The sequence below is a fragment of the Brassica napus genome, chromosome C3, assembly GCF_020379485.1.
Source record: "Brassica napus cultivar Da-Ae chromosome C3, Da-Ae, whole genome shotgun sequence".
Lineage (NCBI taxonomy): Eukaryota > Viridiplantae > Streptophyta > Magnoliopsida > Brassicales > Brassicaceae > Brassica > Brassica napus.
In genome coordinates this window covers 47,434,882-47,454,307 of record NC_063446.1, presented here as the reverse complement: position 1 = coordinate 47,454,307, position 19,426 = coordinate 47,434,882, and the positions used below count along the sequence as shown (strand labels likewise).

Sequence of the window (19,426 nt, the reverse complement as noted above, 5' to 3'; positions counted from 1 at the left end):
CATGAACAAATTGTCTGCTCCATTGGCTGTCTGAAGGATATCTACGATATCTTCTCGAGATACGTATAGTGTGCGTCCGTCTATTGCTTTTGCGTAGCCATCGGGGTTCCTGAAAATACCAAATTCGTCTGGAGTTAGATACTGGTTATCGAATTTATCTTTTTCACTTTACAGTGGTTATCGGTATTGAACGGTTGTCGATCGACATTGTATTGTTGATGTCGATCGATTGTGGACGATGGGTGTCGATCGATGGATGGATTGCCCTATCGATCGGATGACTGAAACGAGTTGTTTCCCAAGCAGATTCTGCTTGAATCTGATCTGTTTCATCGCGTCTTTGCATGTTGAGAAGCTCCTCGTCTGTGAAACCGTCTTGTAGTTTATTTTCTCATGGTGCGTAGATTGATGTTTCTACTGCAAAGCTTTCGTGGTGGTGTCCATCTACCCAACTGCCAATCGAGTAGTCTCCTTCTCGTACACGGTTGACTTTAGTGTCGATCGATTTGTAGTAGGCAGTGTCGGTCGATGCTCGTTTTCGGTATCATTGATGAGGTTGAGTGTCGATCGATGGCGATCTTGTCATGTCGATCGATGGTGCATTCCTTTTCCAGGAGGAATGATGTAAGAGTTTCTCTTCCCCATCAATGATGACTCTGTACTCAGTAGCTTGTTTCTCCTCATAGTCTTCATCATACTCGTCTGTATGCATATTTTGTTTGGTGTAAGCGGCAATAGTGGGGGGTTGTAGTAGTCGTTCTCCCAATCATCTGGACAAGTGTCGACCGATTCTTCCTTTATTGTATCGGTCGATTTTCTGTTGGTACTGTCGTCGATGTTGCACTGTGAGTTTCGATCGACGCTGAGTAGTCCGTCTCGTACTCGGTTCCACAGTGTCAAGCTGCAATGATTCCTGGATCATTGATTCTTCTGGAGATCGTCTGTGGCTTCTTGACTGGAATAGGGTCGTAGTGGGCATTAGGATCGATGAGTGTTAGACACAACTGGTTGGTTTGAAGTTGCAAACTTCTCCCACTGTTGACAAGAAAGCTCTCCCAAGTAGTAGAGAAGAGTTCTAGTTTAACTTGATGTCCAAGACATGGAAATCAACTAGAACTAGGGCATTACCAATCTGCACCTCTAGGTCTCTCACAATTCCTCATGAGTTCCTCTGGGAACAATCCACAAAAGTGAATAATTCATGCGAAGGCTCCACCTGCAGACCCAGATGGTCTGCCATAACCCTAGGTAGGATGCTGACTGATGCTCTTGTGTCTCAATACCCTTCACTGTGCATGGTATTGCAAATTGCCCAGGATAACTCTTCTTCTTCAATGTAATCCTCATCCTCATCTTTTCTCTAGCTTCACAGAACATTATCTTGATGTCTTTTTCTTTCTCTCTAGTTTCTCTGAAGAAAATCCACAATCTGTGGGTATAATAAGCCTCTTCGAATGGCTTATGTAGAGGAATCCTGAAGACTCTCTTTCGGAAGTTTTCCTTTTCCTTTTCATTAGCCCCCCTCTTCAGATGTTTCGCCACTTTTTCCTTTCTTCTTCTTAGGGTTCTTCCAGTAGGAACCCTATCCTCTTCCAATGGATCCTCTCCATCACCTGAAGGTGTCCTGACGGTCTCTGGTGGGTATTCTGAAGGTTCGGGTTTGGGCCTGAGTGCATTAAGACGTGAAACATCTATCTTTGGCATTTGCACTCGGTAGGTAATAGGTGCTCGTCGATCGATAGGCGCTGGAGGTTGTCGATCGATGGCTGCCTCTGTTTGCCGATCGATGGAGGTGTCAGCATGTCGATCGATTCGTACGTAAACATGGCTGGGAGGATGTGGGTGTTTTGCTATGAACTCCTTGTGAGTTAGAATCTTTACAGCATTGCAAGACGCGGTTGACCCCGTAGGCGTCGTCAATCGATGCTCTGGAGGTCCTGTCGATCGATTTGGACTGTTGTGTGTCGATCGATGTTTGATGTCTGGCGTCGATCGACACCAATGCGATCCGCCGAAACTCATCAAACTTTATACTTCGAAATCTCCTTATTGCAGCTTCTCTTCCTTCACCACTTGCCAAAAATCATCGTCAATGATGGCATTCACGTGATGTTTCATCACATCATCCCCTAAACCTCTTGTCGAGGCTTCCTGCCTCTTGATAGCATCTCCTGTCTGCACAACCTACATCTCCAGCTTCTTCACATGAGTGCTCAAAGTCTCAAACTTTGTGTTCAGGTTGGTGTAGACAGAATCAATCTTCCCATTGAAGTCCACTGTCATTCGCTGTTGTGCCTCAAGAACCCTATCAAACATTTTTTCAATCTTGCTCTCTTGAGTAGGAGGCGGTGGCTTCTGGTAGTAGAAACTTTCATAACTTCTGTTGTTACTGTAGTTGTTGTTGTAGGGTTTCTGGTACTGTGAATTTTGGTTTAAATTACTCATATTTCCATAGGAGTTTCTGTTTCCACCCTGGTTTCCAGAACCTTGGAATCCAGTTCCACCAATGTAGTTCACATCTTCTTCTTCTTCCTCTGCTCTACCCTCTACAGCCTCTGCATCTTCAACCAAGGAAACCTGCTTCCTGAGAAGCTTGTGAACACTATCCAGCTTTGCCTTAACCTCATCCATCTGATCATTCCCAAGGATGGTGGCAGATCTTTTCCTCTCAAAATCAGTGTTCTTGGTGCTGTTGTTGGATGATAGGTTTTCAATAACCTTTACTGCCTCCTCTAGATTCCTGGTGTTGAAGTTTCCATTGTTGGAAGCATCAAGAGCCATCTGGTACTGCACCGCGATGCCTCTGTAGAAAGCACTGAGCAGTTGTACTTCATTGTATCCATGGTGTGGACAGTCTCTCTGATAAGACTTGAATCTGATCCAAGAGCCTCTGAATGATTCTGCAGGCCCCTGAGTGAATGTGGCAATCTTGCTTCTCAAGTCTTCAGCACGCGCTTCATCAAAGAAATTGCATAAGAATGCATTCTTGATGTCGCTCCAGGATGTAAGAGATCCCGGTTGTAACTACCTGAGCCAATGCAGAGCTTTTCCAGCAAGTGAGTACATGAAGAGCTTGCATAACATGTAGTCCTCAGAGACTCCCTCGACTCTAATAGCAGAAATCAGATCCTCGAACCTCTCCAGATGATCCATAGGATGCTCGTGGGATAATCCATGGTAGGGTATCTTTCCCACAAGCGTGTAGTACTGCGCCTTCAACTCAAAATCACTCTCAGTAATGGGAGGACGGATGGGTGATCTATTGGTGTAGTATTGATCTGGACGGTTGTAGTCAGCCAAGGTTTTGGGTCGCGCAGCCTAATCTATAGGTAAAGTAGTACCTGTAGCATTAGCATCAGACTCAGGGATTGCAGCCCCCTGAGCATATATCCTCTCACCTGCTGCATTACGCAGATGACCCTCCTGGTCATGCAGGTCTCCATTATTTTCTCGTACAAGTATCAAAGTCACAACCATGTCTCGCCGCTCAGTATCGATCGATGTCTGGGATGGAGTATCGATTGATGTCGGATGAATGATGTTGGTCGACGGAAGGTGAGTGTCTTCGGTCGACAGTGGTGAGCGAGTATCGGTCGACGGGACTAGTGTCTGGGTCGACGGTGGTTGAGCGAAATCGAGCAACGCACAAGTGTTGTTATCGGTCGATGAGGAGCGCGCTTCCTTGCGGATCGAACATTCCAAACTTGCACGATCTGGTGAGAATAGCAGTTGAGTTTCCTTGTTGCTTCTGGTACTGTTGGGCATGTACCTGAAAATCCAAGAAAAAATTTTATGTCAGAAACTTAACAAAAATTAGAATAAATAAGCGATCAAAGCTCACCGGCAACGGCGCCAAATTTGATATCACTCAAATTACCCTAAGGGGTGATTTATACTCTCTCAAATAAGAGGTCGAGTTGTAGTACTTACGGATCGAATTCAGAGGGAGCTATGAAACCTAAGAAATCTAATATGATTTGTTAAGCAAGATGGTTTTAGAGATTTAAATGTAAATTGCAGTTTTATATTGAACAAGTGTTTGTTCAATAGATTGGTTGAGGTTTTGGTGACCTAAGCTGACTCAGTTGACCCATCACAGAAAATGAGGAGATCATCTGCAAAACAGAGGTGCGTCAGTTTCGATTCTCGATAGTGATGGTGGTATCCAAATGCACCTTCTTCTGCCGCTTTGTCCAGTAGGAGGGAGAGGCAGTTCATGGCCATCACAAAGAGGTATGGGGAGAGAGGGTCACCCTGCCTTAGGCCTCTCTTGCTTCTGAAGTACCCTTGCACTGTGCCGTTGAAGCCTATCATGAAGGAGGGGGTAGTAACAAAGGGATACAGCCATACAAGATATTTGTGTGGAATGTCAAGACCTTGAAGAAGGTTGAAGATGAAGTCCCTTTTACGGTGTCAAAAGCCTTAGCTATATCGACCTTTAGAGTGATGCGCTTAGGCCCTCTGTCCTTATGATAGCCATGTATGATCTCTGAGGAAAGAATTGTATTCTCCACTTGAAGTCTTCCATGGACAAATTCGGTTTGATTTGGGAGGATGAGGGTAGGAAGAATTGGTTTCAGGCGTTTGACAAGAAGCTTAGAGATTACCTTGTATAGTGTATTGTAGCATGAGATTGGTCTGTAGTCCGTGATTGTGGAAGCTCCTATTCTTTTTAGGACGAGGGTGAGTATGGTTGCGTTTGATGGTGGAGGAAGAAACCCATATACAAAGAAGGTTTGGATACTTCTTATCACTTCAGCTCCTAGTGTCTGCCATGACTCTTTGAAAAAGACAGATGTGAGGCCATCTGGCCCAGGGGATTTGTTCTTGTTTAGTCCGAAAAGGACGCATCTGATCTCTTCCGGGGATGGGAAAACGAACTTGGAGGTAGAGATGTCTGGTGAGCAGCGGAAGTTGGTAAGTCCATGTATCCAGATGGGTGAGATTGGTTCTGTTAGCTGAGTTTGAGGTGCCAGTAGTTGCTGAAAATGGGATACTGCAATCGCACCCATCATACTCGGGTCTGTGATGATATCACCAGAAGGTAGACATAATTATCTTATGGAGTTGATGGAGTTTCAGACTTGTGTGAGGCGATGGAAGAAAGTAGTTGATATCACTCAAATTACCCTAAGGAGTGATTTATACCCTCTCAAATAAGAGGTCGAGTTGTAGTACTTAAGGATCGAATTCACAGGGAGCTAGGGAACCTAAGAAATCTAATATGATTTGTTAAGCAAGATGGTTTTAGAGATTTAAATGTAAATTGCAGTTTTATATTGAACAAGTGTTTGTTCAAAAGATTGGTTGAGGTTTTGGTGCTTAAAAGGAAATAGTTAGACTTAGGGTTTTTATTCAGGAAACTTGGGATTATAATCGTACAGATGCCTAATGAGTTGCATGTATGATAATGTAACGCTCAACTACTTGATCAACAAGTCAATCAGCTCTCGCATGTTTTGACTTGTCTATTAACTAGATCTAATGATCTCAATTCTCGTATGTCGATTACTAGAAAGTGTCGTTGATAATCCTATAGGGATATCGATCGATACACCTTTTACTCCGTCGATCGATTATTCAATAATGATATCGATCGACGCGCTTCTAGTTAAGCTTTATGCGCGGGTTGAATGGTAGCTTACTAAGCTCACTAGATCAGCTCTCGCCTTGCTCATAGCAAGAAACTTAGCTCAGTAGAATATTTTCAGGATGAGAATGAAGCTCTCGCTTTTATCAATCAATCCTACGGCAAGTTCTAGGTAGTTAATCTAGAAATAGGCATTAATGAACAATCCAAATGATAATTATCACAACTCAGCAATCTATAGTTGGAGCTAATCACTCCTAACCTATTTAAACCCTAAAATCTAACAATGAAACTACTCAGACATGGCCAAGCAATTCATAACAGGAATTAGGTAAGAAAACTTTATTAGAATAGTAAATAGATATTAATGGAGTTCCAATCACAAAATATAACTTTGGATCTTCTCTCCAATCTATCAAAATCCTAAAAACCTTTGCTGTGAAAATAATAAAACAAGAAAAGCACAATTTGCCTCTAACATGGTGGCAAAGCTTATATAATTAGGTTAAAACTCGTCAGGGGTAATCTTGTAAAATGGTGAAGACTTGGGCTTCAAGTCGGCTGTGACCAAACGGGCTTTCTGCACGCTTCGCTGTCGATCGATGTCAAGACATGAACATCGATCGATTATTCTTCTCCAATATCGACCGATGGTCGAGCTCGATGTTATCTTGGGTGCTTGCTCCAAATATCTCCAAAATGCTCCAAAATTATCACTTATCTCCAAATCACTCATGATCATATAAATATAATAAATAGACTCTAGAATATAATAATTATTAGTAAAAACACATATACACTATGGATGAAAATGGGTAAAATCCATAGTCTATCAGTAGTGTTTTGATCTCCTTCTCTCAGCCAGTTGATCCTAGACCTTTGGCGGAAGTAGCTTTCTTCTATCATTCTTAGAAACTCCCATCTATCACGAAGGTCTTTTTCCCCTTTGAAATTCTCGCTGGTTGGGTCGTTTAGAGCATTCACATGCGCAACATTAAGCAAGATGTTAGCCTCTCTTACTCTTTCTTGGATATTTGAGAAATTGTCTCTATTTAGTGTTTTGAGATCTCTCTTTATTTTTTTTCAGTTTCACACAGAGATGAGAAAGATCCCAAGCGATGCCTCCGGCCTGATTCCAAGCAGTGTGTACTGTCTGGTAGAAGAGAGGGTGTTTGGTTAGGTAGTTGTAGAATTTGAAGGGTTTGGTTCCAGAGATAGGTAGGGAAACAGCTAGGTCTAGTAGGGCTGGGGAGTGGTCTGAGAAGTCTGGGGGGAGGAAGGAGGCTTGGCTGTGGGAAAGGATGCAATCCACTGGTGATTTACCAGGATACGGTCCAACTTTTTGGCGATGGGGAAGGTTGGGCATTTGTTCGACCAAGTGAACAGGAGACCATTGAATCTGATATCAAAGATGCCAAGATCAGACAAAGTGCCTCTGAATTCTAACATCGGCGTATCATAGTTGTTTGCAGCAGGGAGAGAATGTTCAGAGCTGTGGATGGTTTGGTTGAAATCTCCACCAACAACCCTGGGGGATATGTCAAGGCTATAAGTTTGGTGTAGATTGATGAGGTCCACCCAAAGTGTGAGTTTTTCAGGGCATGTATTTGCAGCGTAGATCGCAGTATAGATAAACTTTTGGCAGTTCCCGATACTGATCTCACAGGTAATTGATTGGCGTGATTGGTGGAGGGGGAGACATAGACCGGATGCTTCCAGATGATAATGATTCTGCCATCGGGATCAGAGTTATGATTTGAGAGAAAACTCTAGTCTCGCCGTTTTCGTTTTCTGGAGAATTTCTACCACTTCATTTTGTTCGAATTTCTGTACAGGTTCTGGTCATCACATGGGTCAGCTGAGGTTCCTTTATATGAGCTTCCAAAAGAGCACCGAAGTGGGCCTGTTGAGAGGCCAGTCAATTTACAAAAAAGGGGTGCTTATACGGGTCATTTAGGCCACAGACATTCCAAAAAAAAATGTTTTATTACTCATAGAGAAGGGTCTGGTTCCTCTCCATTGAGATGGAGAGGTTCCTCGGTAGAAGACACAGAAGCAACAGGGGCTGAGTTAAATGGGAGGGTTAAAGACACAGGGAGAGTTTGTGGCTCAAAGGGTTCGGTTTGAATGGGTGGTGGCGGCTGGGATGGGTTTAGATCGATTTGAGAGGAGTCAGGGTCTGAAGAATCAGATGATTCTAAGATCGCAGAAAAATTTTTTAAAGGCAGTTTTTGAGAGGGAGGAAGGGTTTTTTTTTAAAATGGCTTATGTTTGAAAGGGAAGTGTCGTCTAGGGGGTATTGCAGCAAGCCCAACAATGACGGAAGCTACAGAGGGGGAGTTGGTAAAGGATATAAGGTCTTGGAGAGAGGAGTCTTGGGGTGAGGAAGGAAAAGGGATGGGGAAGGGAGAGGGGTTTGAATAAGAGGGAGGGGAGGATGGTGTGGTAGGGATAATGGTGTCTTTCTCCATAGATTTTGGAGGAGATTGAATGGTGGGCGGAGAAAGGATTTCTTGCAGGTCAGTTTCAAACTCCATTTGCTGGTTTTCTTCAGCAGTTGGTGTATTTTCTACTTCCGGCTGTTGATTGGCCATGCTCGCATAAGTTTGAGAAGTAGGAGCAGGTGCCGGGGGATCTTCTGGGAGAGAAGGTTGAGAAGGTTTTTTAACAGGGGGGATGGGAGGTGTTGTTAAGTAGTCCTTTAAGATCTGACCAATCTGGTGACAGAAAGAGCACGATGGGGGAACCCAAGGGTACTTTACTTCGACAGGGTAGACTTTTCTTGTGGTTCTGCGCAGATCAATCAAAGCGGGAAGAGGAGTGGTAAGGTTGGCTTCAATCTTCACATGTGCTACGTTTAAATCTGTAAGGTTTTTTGTGAATTCATCAGTCTCCTTTGGTTCTCCTATCAGGCCTGCAGCAAAGTTAAGTCCCTCTAGGCCTCTGAGATCAAGCGGGAGACCTTTGAGATGTGCCTACAGAGGAATCGAACCGAGATCAAGGGTGTTTGTAGCACCCGATGCAGTCCATGGAGAGACATAGAACATAGATGTTCCTATATACCATATCTTCTTCTCTAGGACTTTAGTTCTGATGTATTCGTTTGGTATCCTTACCATGATTTTCCTCTCTTTCTGGTTAGTGCGGATTTCCATCTTGTGTCCGTTGCACCACATGAAGTTCAAGACACTCTGGATAGTTTGGTAAGAAGGCATTTTTGCGAGGAATGAACCAAGAACGAACTCTTTATGCATTTTAGCTCCTCGCAGGAAAACTTCTTCTGGCACAGTAACTTGAGGGATGCCAGTGACTGAATAAGAAACAGGGGTGAGCCTCTTTAGTGTCTTGTCTGCTATCTGCCTAGCTTTATGGACCCAGGATTTCGGTGGGGGGGGGGGGGGGGGCTTGGTTAGTGGGCACGGGCGGAGAGGGATTGGCAAATTGGTTTGCAGGGGGATTTTTTTAGTTAAGGTTAGGTAACGGAATTGTTTATGTTTGGGATTTTGCTTGGAAGTAGAGAGGTTTTAGGGGGGGAGCTGTGAAACCCTTGAAAGAGTCATGAATAGTAACTTCAGAAATAGTGTTATTTCCAGATCAAGATCCGGTGGTCTCAGGGGTCTGAGTGGTGGATTTTGTAGTAGTTGAGAGGGAGAGAATTGAGTTATCACCAGATCCAGTGACCAGAGGAGCAGTCTCTTTACGTAGAGAAATTTGCTTTTTGGTCAAAGAGGAAGAGGCAACAGTAGAGGCAAACGAAGGGAATTGGAAATTGAAGGCGGAATGGGGGTCAGGGGGATGGCGGAGGAAGAAGCTACCAGCAGTAGCTTGCGGTGGAATCAGGCTGGAGGCGCGTTCAGGGGAGAGCCAGGGGTTCTCTTTCGAACTCATCTCTTTTTGAGAGCTATTTTGCTATTTAGTTGATTGTCAATTATTATAAAGAAAGCAGAATTTTATATTTCTAATATGATTAATAGCTAAAAAAATTACATATTCACTAACAAAAACATTGAACCAAAAAAAGGGAAGAAAGACAAAATTCAAAGCGATGTGGTTTTATTTACTAAAAATATAAAAGGCCCAATGCCTTCCCGTGTCCCGCTTCTCCCGGTAAGACAGAGCATGGAACCGTATACCTCGGTCAGGCTGTTGTTTCTAAAACAAAAATAGGTGGACATATGTTCGTACACGCTGAGATATTGGCCTCATCAATGAAACTAACGGCCTAGATCCGTTTATCGTCGAATGATATTAAGGGCCAAAGTTCCTTCCATTTTCCAGAAAATTGTAAAACCCAATTCTGAGAACTCTTTGTCTTCTTGTTCGTCTACGTAAATTCTTCAGGTAGATATTATTAACTAAAAAGGATTGAATGTTTCTATGAATATAAGAGATTTTTAACGATTTTTATTTATTTTGGATTCTGATTCCTTTTCTTGATTCCATGAGATGTTTACTACTTTCATTTTGTATATGTATAACTGTTGTGTCTCTTATGTTCATGTGATCTGCTAGATATTTAAAAATGGCCGACGGTGAAGATATTCAGCCACTCGTTTGCGACAATGGGACTGGAATGGTCAAGGTAAAAACTTCTTTGGATTATTAACGGAAAGAAGATTTGAATGTTTTACTATATGCCATAGGTTAAATGTGGATCAGTTACAACTCTCTTGCGAATAGGCCGGTTTTGCAGGTGATGATGCTCCAAGAGCTGTATTCCCAAGCATCGTTGGACGTCCACGTCACACGGGAGTGATGGTTGGAATGGGACAAAAGGATGCATACGTTGGTGATGAGGCACAGTCCAAACGTGGTATCTTGACTCTCAAATACCCAATCGAGCATGGTATCGTCAACAATTGGGATGACATGGAGAAGATATGGCATCACACTTTCTACAACGAGCTCCGTGTTGCCCCTGAAGAACACCCGGTTCTGCTAACCGAAGCTCCCCTCAATCCAAAGGCAAATCGTGAAAAGATGACACAGATCATGTTTGAAACATTCAACACTCCTGCTATGTATGTCGCCATTCAAGCTGTTCTCTCTCTCTATGCCAGTGGTCGTACTACTGGTCAGTACCCTTGTTCCTTTTTGAGAAAGACGCTTCCTAAATTACGTTTCCTTACAATACATCACAAAATTATGCTTTGTGCTTAATGGTGCATCAAGAGATCGGTTGCTAGTTTGGGATAATTATGCCTCAGACATTTTGCTTTTTTTTTCCATGAGTTTGGTTCATTTTATTCGGTATAAAAAGATTGTTATGGTATGGTTCGTTTATCATTATCTATTGCTTGTTCCTTTTTTCCTTATTTTTTGGTTAGGTATTGTTTTGGACTCTGGAGATGGTGTGAGCCACACCGTTCCAATTTACGAGGGTTATGCTCTTCCACACGCAATCCTGCGTCTGGACCTTGCGGGCCGTGATTTGACCGATCACCTCATGAAAATTCTGACTGAGCGTGGTTACTCCTTCACCACAACTGCTGAGCGTGAAATCGTTAGAGACATGAAAGAGAAGCTCTCTTACATTGCCTTAGACTATGAGCAAGAGCTCGAGACTTCCATCACCAGTTCATCTGTAGAAAAGAGCTTTGAGCTGCCAGATGGTCAAGTGATAACCATTGGTGCAGAGCGTTTCAGGTGCCCGGAAGTGTTGTTCCAACCATCGATGATCGGAATGGAAAATCCAGGAATCCATGAAACTACTTACAACTCAATCATGAAATGTGATGTGGATATCAGGAAGGATCTTTATGGTAATATTGTGCTTAGTGGTGGAACCACAATGTTTGGTGGGATTGGTGACAGAATGAGTAAAGAGATCACCGCCTTGGCTCCGAGCAGCATGAAGATCAAAGTTGTGGCTCCACCAGAAAGGAAGTACAGTGTCTGGATCGGTGGCTCTATCTTGGCTTCCCTTAGCACTTTCCAGCAGGTAAATTACATACAAACCCTTTTTTTTTTGAAACACTGATTACATACAAACGTTATATCATATTTTATTAGTGTTTTGTTGTGTGTGATCAGTGTTTCACTTATGTGGTTTCATATTTTCAGATGTGGATCGCGAAAGCCGAGTATGACGAATCTGGACCATCTATCGTTCACAGGAAGTGCTTCTGATCAAAGTCATCAACTAAAAAAGTGCGATAAACTTTTTTGATAAACCTTTTTCACCCTGAAGCCAGTTGCCATCATTACTTACCTCGCTTCTCTGTATGTTTCTTTTATTCTTCTTCTTCCTCACTGTTTATTATTCTAATCTTGCTTTTGATGTAAATCAAGTGTCAAAAACATTATTTACTATTTTATATTGTATACATATTAATGGTATACACACACTATCTTTTTCTCAGATTTCATTTGAAATATATTCAATTAGTGTTCCTCGTCAAGCAATGAGACGATATTCTTACTTTCACCATCCGTAAATGGATGGTTCACGTCTTTGTCTGCTATATCTTGATCCTCCCTTTTATTACAACCCAAGAGTGGGTGTATCTTTGTGCAGGTTCTCCTCATCTTCAAGAATCGTATATACATCTATACTATTAAAGCATAATACCTACTAGGATTCTGCCCTTACCTTTTCAAGTTATTTACAAGTCTCTGCCATAGCCTTTTTTCCTTTTAAAAAATTAAATGTCGACAGTTATTTTAAACAAATCTCAAGCCTTCGATTTTTTAAACATATTCAAATCGTTTTTAAGCCCATCTACGATTAAGTCTAGGCTTTTAAAAAAAAAAATCCAAACATGAATGAATGTTCAGTCCATCGAAACTATCTTCATGATGAAACACCCTATACCATTGAAACCCCACCGAAATCATCTTCTTTTTACTGGCAAACCCTATGCCCTGAAATGAAAACACTAACCAAGATGAATCAATGTTCATAATAATAATAAGCTTATTTAAATTATATTTACATACAACATGAAACCTACATATATGTTGTCTCCTTTCCAAAATGCAATATATAATGGTCGACACTTTAATCAAACAAAATAATTAAAATATATTTGACCACAACTTAGTATGGTATGTTTCAAAAAATTTATAACAATATTATTTACAAATATAATTATTTTTCAACTAATCCCCTAATTTTCGTAATCAATTAAAAACAGAAAATTAAATTAGAATGCCAAATCCATTCCAAGTATATTTTTTAGCTCATTTCATGATTTCCTCTTCCTAAAATCACGCAACTTAGTATGGTATGTTTCAAAAAATTTATAACAATATTTATTTACAAATATAATTATTTTTCAACTAATCCCCTAATTTTCGTAATCAATTAAAAACAGAAAATTAAATTAGATGCCAAATCCATTCCAAGTATATTTTTTAGCTCATTTCATGATTTCCTCTTCCTAAAATCACGCTTTAAAGAATTACATATATCATATGCTTGTGCAATACCCACAGAATATCTTTGGATTTCGAATTAGGGGACTGAACCTTCCTAATATTTACAATTATTCATATAGAAATCAAAACCATAAAATCTCGACAGATACGATCTAGAGTATGCATCAAATATAGAAAACGAATCTATGCTTAAGCTACATTCACGGTTTAAAAAAAAACAAGCAGAAATCGTATTACTATATAATGCTCACATAATATCTTTGGTTTCAAATTGGTAACTGAATTTACTACTATTAAATACTACTAGAAAATCTTTCCAATATTTAGAGTATTCACCAAGTTTTCCTCAAAACCTAAACAACTCTCCCCATCGCCACTTCCTTATATAAATAACGACGCTTCTTCCTAAACAAACTCATACCATCAAACAAACAAATGGCTTCTAAAAAGCAAATCGAAACATCGATTGTTTCTAATGAACAAGCCATCCCATTAACAACTTGAAGCCAGTGCACACCGCTAAGATGGTTCATGCGAAGGTTCTACATTCTTGGAAACAAAACATTCAACTAGGGGGGGAAACCATGAATTCGTTTGGCTGGCTGATGAGAATGTAAGCAATCCTAAATTATTCCCTTAACGTTTTTATTAGAATGTTATTATTCTAAATGATGTTAATATTCTAAATGTATTTGGAACATGTAAAAGGGGCATAAAATTCATGCAACCTGCAAAAAAACTTACATTGACAGTAAAGGAAGCCTTCTTCCGGTTGGAGCATGGCGCTACATCCGAAACTTCCATGTTAGGCCTGCAGGAGGAGCTTATCGCACAACAAACCATGCCTACAAGATTGTTTTTAATCCAAATACAAACGTTACTCGGTCAAATTTCATGAATGATGAGTTGTATCTTAATTTGGTCGATTTCCAGTTAATTTTATCTGGCACACTTGATGATAAGCTCTTAATTGGTAAATATATAAGCTATAGATTTCTAAAATATTTTTTTGTGCTTGCTATTACTAATATCTTTTGCAATGTTTTTTTAAACAGATGTGCTTGGCCAAGTTTTGGATTGTGGTGATGTCGAAACCATTCAGTGTTCTGGGGGTAACCAGCGTAAAAAACTGGAATTCATCCTAAGAGACATCAAGTAAGTTTGCTGTCACATGAAAAAAAATTGAAGACATTATTTTGGTCGAATAATGTTACAACTAACCTCGCTTTTTGACTGGCGCCACCCTATAGTGATTCAAGAATACCATGCTGCATTTGGGGAAACTTAACCGATATTCTCCATTCTGCCTGCAACCAAGACGATGGAATGGTTACATTGCTTTTGAGGTTTGCTAAACTTGGAAAGTTTAGAGGTACATATTTAGCGTAAACAAAATATATATAGTCTAAATAAGACTGTCTTACATATACACTGCTGGATTATTAAAATGACAGGAGAACTACAAATCTCTAATTCCTTTGATGCCTCTCGAATGATCATTAACCCGGCAATACCAGAGGCTGAAGCATTTAAAGATATGTAAGGCCATAATCCATTGCTTATTTTACAGTAGTTATTTGCCTATCATACTGATTATTTGGGAAAATTTTCATGGTTATCAGCGACAATGGGGATGACACAACTCTAATTACATTTGAAAGTAATGAGGAGAGTCAAGAGGACAACAACAAGCAAGTAAATCATCCACGCAAGCGAGTACAGCGTGATAAGTGGTTGATATTCCCCACTAAGACCATCCAAGAAATGGTAGCGTCAACTCATAGATCCTACTGGGGGATTGATGAATGGAACGCGACTTCAGATTACAGAAATGTATGACTTCATGATAAAGGCCAAAGTTATTACAGGGGAAAAGGTTGGTCGAACTGTGTTAATTCCTAGGCTTTCAATAACTCCTTCAGATAAAAAGATGCCATTCAAGATGAGGAGGAGACAACTGCCTATTGGTGTGGCATTCGCTATTACCATCAACAAAAGTCAAGGCCAAACTTTGTCTGAAGTTGGTATTTATCTACCAAGGCCTGTTTTCTCTCATGGACAACTATATGTGGCTGTTTCCAGAGTCACTTCTAAGAAAGGCTTGAAGATATTGATTGTTGACAGCGAAGGCAAACCTCAACGTCAAACAAAAAATGTGGTCTTTAGAGAGATTTTTGACAATTTATGATTTCAGACAATTTGTTTTGTCTTTTATAACTTTGTTGGAACGTGGATTTATATACGGTTTATGGTTCTATGTTTAGCTACTGTTTTATATTAATAAGTCTCTCTTATAATATTATTGAAACTTTTGGAAAAGTTCGTTACATGAAGAGATTAAAATATTTTTGCTTTATGATGAGGAAAGATGATTCTTGATGAGGTTCTAGAAAGCCCCAGGAACAAACAAAGAATGTTTCAAGCTATATGTGTTGTATAAGACAACATCTACAAGAGAATTTGAACTTTACTAAAAGTTCTTAAGGAATACGGTAATCAATATATTTTCCACTATTTCAAATAATAACAAACAAATCAATCAAACTCCGGTTTCCATCCTAACTACCGATAATCACATCCAATCCTAAATTCTAGAACATTATAAATGAGGAATATTAACTTACTGATTAAATGCACTGAAGAAAGTTGTGTTAATAGTCGTTGTCATCAATTTGCTTCTTAATTTCCATTTGGATGTACCATGTACTACGCATATTGTCCTGTCAAAAGAACACAGTATAACAGTAAGTTACTATATATTTAAATTCTGGTAAAGTAAAAAAAGATACTTATCTTTTTGGGTGGTAGTATTAGTTCATGTTCAATCCCTTCCTATCTGCAAGCCGAATCACACTATCAAAATTCCTTACTCATTCAACCACCTAGAAACTGCAACTAAAGCAAATCACTTAATATTGAGTTACTTATTGTCTAATACAAAGCAATCTTATACTATTAAGAAATTTTAGATAAGGGGTTTATAAGAATTATCAGGCTTTTTTATCTTCTTAGCATTATTAACCTTTCTTTGTAAGACGCAAGTGTAATGCTACACTTCTTATAAACTTATTTCTTCAGCTATTTGTATCACCACGGAGCAGCACCACCATTACATCTGAACTTAGATTAGATGTCTGATTTAACTGCAAAAAACAACAACAAAACATGGCGATGGTAACCATATATTATCCTAAATGACTTTCTAAAATTTAGTCAAAAGCTTCTGTGAAATCAGAGAGTTTATCAAATATTATATGAAAAGCTTTGATAATGGTTACCTTTGTTCGATTCTTCAGATGTGTTAAAGTCCCCAACATTTGATACGGTTGATCTTCTTCTGTGACATAATTTCAGATCTAAGAAACTCTTCATCTGTGAAAACTAAGCCTTTTACATAAGGATCTGTGACAAAAAAAAACAAAACTTCAACTCTTCGTAAGAGAAATCAAAACAAACTAATTACTAATCAATACCATTCGATTTCTTATTTCTGAAGTTGTCTTTCTCAAATATATGTTGTATAACTTTGAATAGCACCATCGATTTCAATCTTCATCTCATCGATTGTTCGTCGGCCAAGAAGAGACGACCGTTTCTAGATCTCTCCTTTTTTTCCCCCTTTCCTTTTCTATTTTTTTTTTGAACTTGGAAATTAATAAATGTTACTTTTGATAAGTGGCCGAATAGTCAATGGTTAGATTTAAAAGGCCCAATTCGTTTAAAATGAACTTAATTAAAAATTTAAAAGGCCCAATTCGTTTAAATGGTTAGAATAATAACAAACTAAACTTAATTAAAAATTAATTTTATCTATATTATTTCAATAGTTCAATAATTATTTCATTAATTCAAGAAAGTATATATTTAAAATTAGAATGTAATAAATATCCACTAATTTTAAAAATTCATAAAATTAAAATTTGTGTAATTAATTATAAAATTAATCATAGAAGACTTATTAATTTTGATGTAATAGCATTATTTTAGTTTCACCAACAACGCATATAAAAAACACATTATAAAATAATTTATAAAGTGCATATATGTAATTTTTTTTTAAATGGACAATCCCGCGCTTTGAAAGCGCGGGTCAAAATCTAGTCTATTCTATTAAAACAAAAGTCATAAATTAATTCATGTATAATTTTTTTTTAATTTGGACCACCACTTATAAAATTGTTTCAATTAATTTTTGTATTAATATTTAAAATATTTGAACTATTCTAAAACAAACAAATCAAATAGGTATTTATATATTTACTTTGAAATTTTATATGAATAAAATATTTTCATATTTTTTTATTAACAATATAAATATATAGTTCATTTTTTTATTAAAATAAAAAATTTAAATACTTAAATTTTTATATTTTTTTAAAGTAAAATAATAACCCGCACGGTTGTGCAGGTCAAGGTCTAGTTTGTTTTATTAAAATTTTATATCACTTGGTTAAATCACCAATAATTTTTATTTTTAATTTTAAATTCCACCGAAATCCAAATATCTTGAAAACCACTCAAATCCCACCATATCTAAACCTCCTCCTATTCCAGTAAACCCCCATAAGTAGCAGCAGAATATGAAATCTTTTTCGGATTTTTTAGTCAATTGGGATTGACTTCAAAATTATTTTTCACTTTCTACAAACATGTTCTTCTTGATTTTGGTTAAAAGCTTACTCTTATCATAACAGTAACGGGAAACCAAGCTACATTCATCGCTTATGTGATAAAATCTCTATTGCACATCAGAGAATGAAAATCATAAAGAACCAATGATATAGATTCCAACAGAGTCACGTGAAAGAATTAAAGTTTTGAATTATTATTTGATAAATTTTATCAGACCATCTCCAACGGGTTCTTTCCATTTGGTGTTCTTAATGTATGTATTATGTATATATATATATATATATGTATGTATTTATTATATATATATAAATAATTATGGGGTCCACAATTATTGTGGAAATCCATAAATAAGGGTTCTTAGGGATTCTTAAAACCCTCTTTTAAAAACCTTTAGAACATGATTATTGAGGAGTTCTTAGGGTGGGATTCTTAGCGGAATATAAGAACCCGTCTCTTAATTTTAACTAAAAAAGATAAAAACCGGTTCTTAAATAAGAGTTTTAAGAGCCGGTTCTTAACTTTTTTAGTTAAAAGTTAAGAGACGGGTTCTTATATTCCGCTAAAAACCTAATTCTAAGAACTCCTAATAATCATGCTCTTACCTATGGGATTCCATAAAAATTGTGGACCCCACAATTACTTATACATATATAATATAAACATATATATATATAACACATATATTAAGAACTCCATCAGAAAGAACCCCAGTCGGAAGTGCTCTTAGTTATTACATATGTATGAGATGAAAGGAAATACGGAGATAATAATTAATTAAGCCAAAACAGCACTTGCGGATTCTAATAGACCTTTGGACAATCAATGTGGTCTAACTAAGCGTCTACCTGATCAGTTTTTATGATACCAAAACCATAAAACGGAGTGAAGTCTGGTTTAAAAAACCAAAATTTTGCTCGGAAACGGAAGGTTTGAGATTCTTGTTGAAGAGAGGAAAAATTTAAGTCTGGAAAACCCGGTTGGCATCAGTGGAGTTCCCTTACCAGAATTCACATTCTTTATAAGGTTCACACTATAAGCCGCCGCCATAATCAAAACCTACACCGATTTGATTCGGTTCACCAGCTGATGGTCAACCAGTTTCCACTACTACAATTTCCACATCACTGTAACCGACTCGTTTCATGGCTTGAGTAAACTGCATCAAGCTGAGAATCAAACAATAAAGTGATTTTCGAAGTTTCCAAACAACACTATTAGGTAGTGTTTCCCCAGGTTTTATGTACACCTTGGAGGCAACATCACGTAGATTTCCTCTGGCAAATTTCGTGGGAACCGAAATTCGCACTATCGATTTTGTGTAAAATAAGAAAAGATAGGAAACCCTAAATTTCCGAGAGGTCTCGGATTATCTGCGTAAACACACGAAAACAAAAGAGACAAAGGTAACAGAATACCGAAACTAAGTTGCACAGAGGCATATTATTGATTGACAAGAGTAAATTTACATGGTTTTTGAAAGACAAGATCGACAGAGTTTCACTAGCCAAGTTAATCTCAGAACAAGGACGAAAAGAGTCAAAGTAAAAATCAAACCGCCTAAATTCTAAGTTTTTCTAAACTAGGAGAGTTTTTCTAAGTCTAAATCTTCTACTCATGCGCCTTTTTCTTTAGCTCCCCTTATATATGCCTTCTTGGTCGTTTCTTGTTCCCCCTTTTGCCCCTAGGTCAAGTTTATCGCTTCGCGGAAATATTCCTTTTCTTTTCGATCTTCATCGTTATCTTGGAAACTTGACATTTATCTTCCGATTTCGCGAGATTTATCTTCCTCTGCAAGTAAAGATACACTGTCATAGCATTGTCGGG

The 19,426-nt window shown here is 38.6% G+C and overlaps 2 protein-coding genes and 1 long non-coding RNA gene across 3 annotated transcripts; 2 read left to right on the top strand and 1 right to left on the bottom strand.

Annotated features, from left to right (window-relative positions):
- Positions 1 to 9,794: 9,794 nt before the first annotated feature.
- LOC106406909 (actin-12) lies at positions 9,795 to 11,920 on the top strand. Its single transcript, XM_013847653.3, has 5 exons — positions 9,795 to 9,931; positions 10,103 to 10,172; positions 10,271 to 10,664; positions 10,918 to 11,531; positions 11,654 to 11,920. Exons 2-5 carry the CDS (start codon positions 10,113 to 10,115, stop codon positions 11,717 to 11,719), a joined length of 1,134 nt encoding a protein of 377 aa, XP_013703107.1. The 5' UTR covers positions 9,795 to 9,931; positions 10,103 to 10,112; the 3' UTR covers positions 11,720 to 11,920.
- Positions 11,921 to 13,594: 1,674 nt separating this feature from the next.
- Positions 13,595 to 17,039, bottom strand: LOC111207408. The gene is made up of 4 exons (XR_007321383.1): positions 16,444 to 17,039; positions 15,595 to 16,372; positions 14,192 to 14,277; positions 13,595 to 13,815 (listed from the first exon to the last, which is right to left on the bottom strand). It is a non-coding gene; the product is annotated as an uncharacterized LOC111207408 (long non-coding RNA).
- Positions 14,227 to 15,169, top strand: LOC111205725. The gene is made up of 3 exons (XM_048752952.1): positions 14,227 to 14,342; positions 14,425 to 14,509; positions 14,593 to 15,169. Exons 1-3 carry the CDS (start codon positions 14,297 to 14,299, stop codon positions 14,807 to 14,809), a joined length of 348 nt encoding a protein of 115 aa, XP_048608909.1. The 5' UTR covers positions 14,227 to 14,296; the 3' UTR covers positions 14,810 to 15,169.
- Positions 17,040 to 19,426: the final 2,387 nt, after the last annotated feature.

Excerpts from the sequence above, each read along its gene's own strand:
- LOC106406909 (XM_013847653.3), top strand. The coding sequence starts at position 10,113 with ATGGCCGACGGTGAAGATATTCAGCCACTCGTTTGCGACAATGGGACT. Across the intron at positions 10,173-10,270 it reads ATGGGACTGGAATGGTCAAG|GCCGGTTTTGCAGGTGATGA; the intron begins GTAAAAACTTCT and ends TCTTGCGAATAG. Across the intron at positions 10,665-10,917 it reads TGCCAGTGGTCGTACTACTG|GTATTGTTTTGGACTCTGGA; the intron begins GTCAGTACCCTT and ends TTTTTTGGTTAG.
- LOC111205725 (XM_048752952.1), top strand. The coding sequence starts at position 14,297 with ATGGTTACATTGCTTTTGAGGTTTGCTAAACTTGGAAAGTTTAGAG. Across the intron at positions 14,343-14,424 it reads TAAACTTGGAAAGTTTAGAG|GAGAACTACAAATCTCTAAT; the intron begins GTACATATTTAG and ends TTAAAATGACAG. Across the intron at positions 14,510-14,592 it reads GCTGAAGCATTTAAAGATAT|CGACAATGGGGATGACACAA; the intron begins GTAAGGCCATAA and ends CATGGTTATCAG.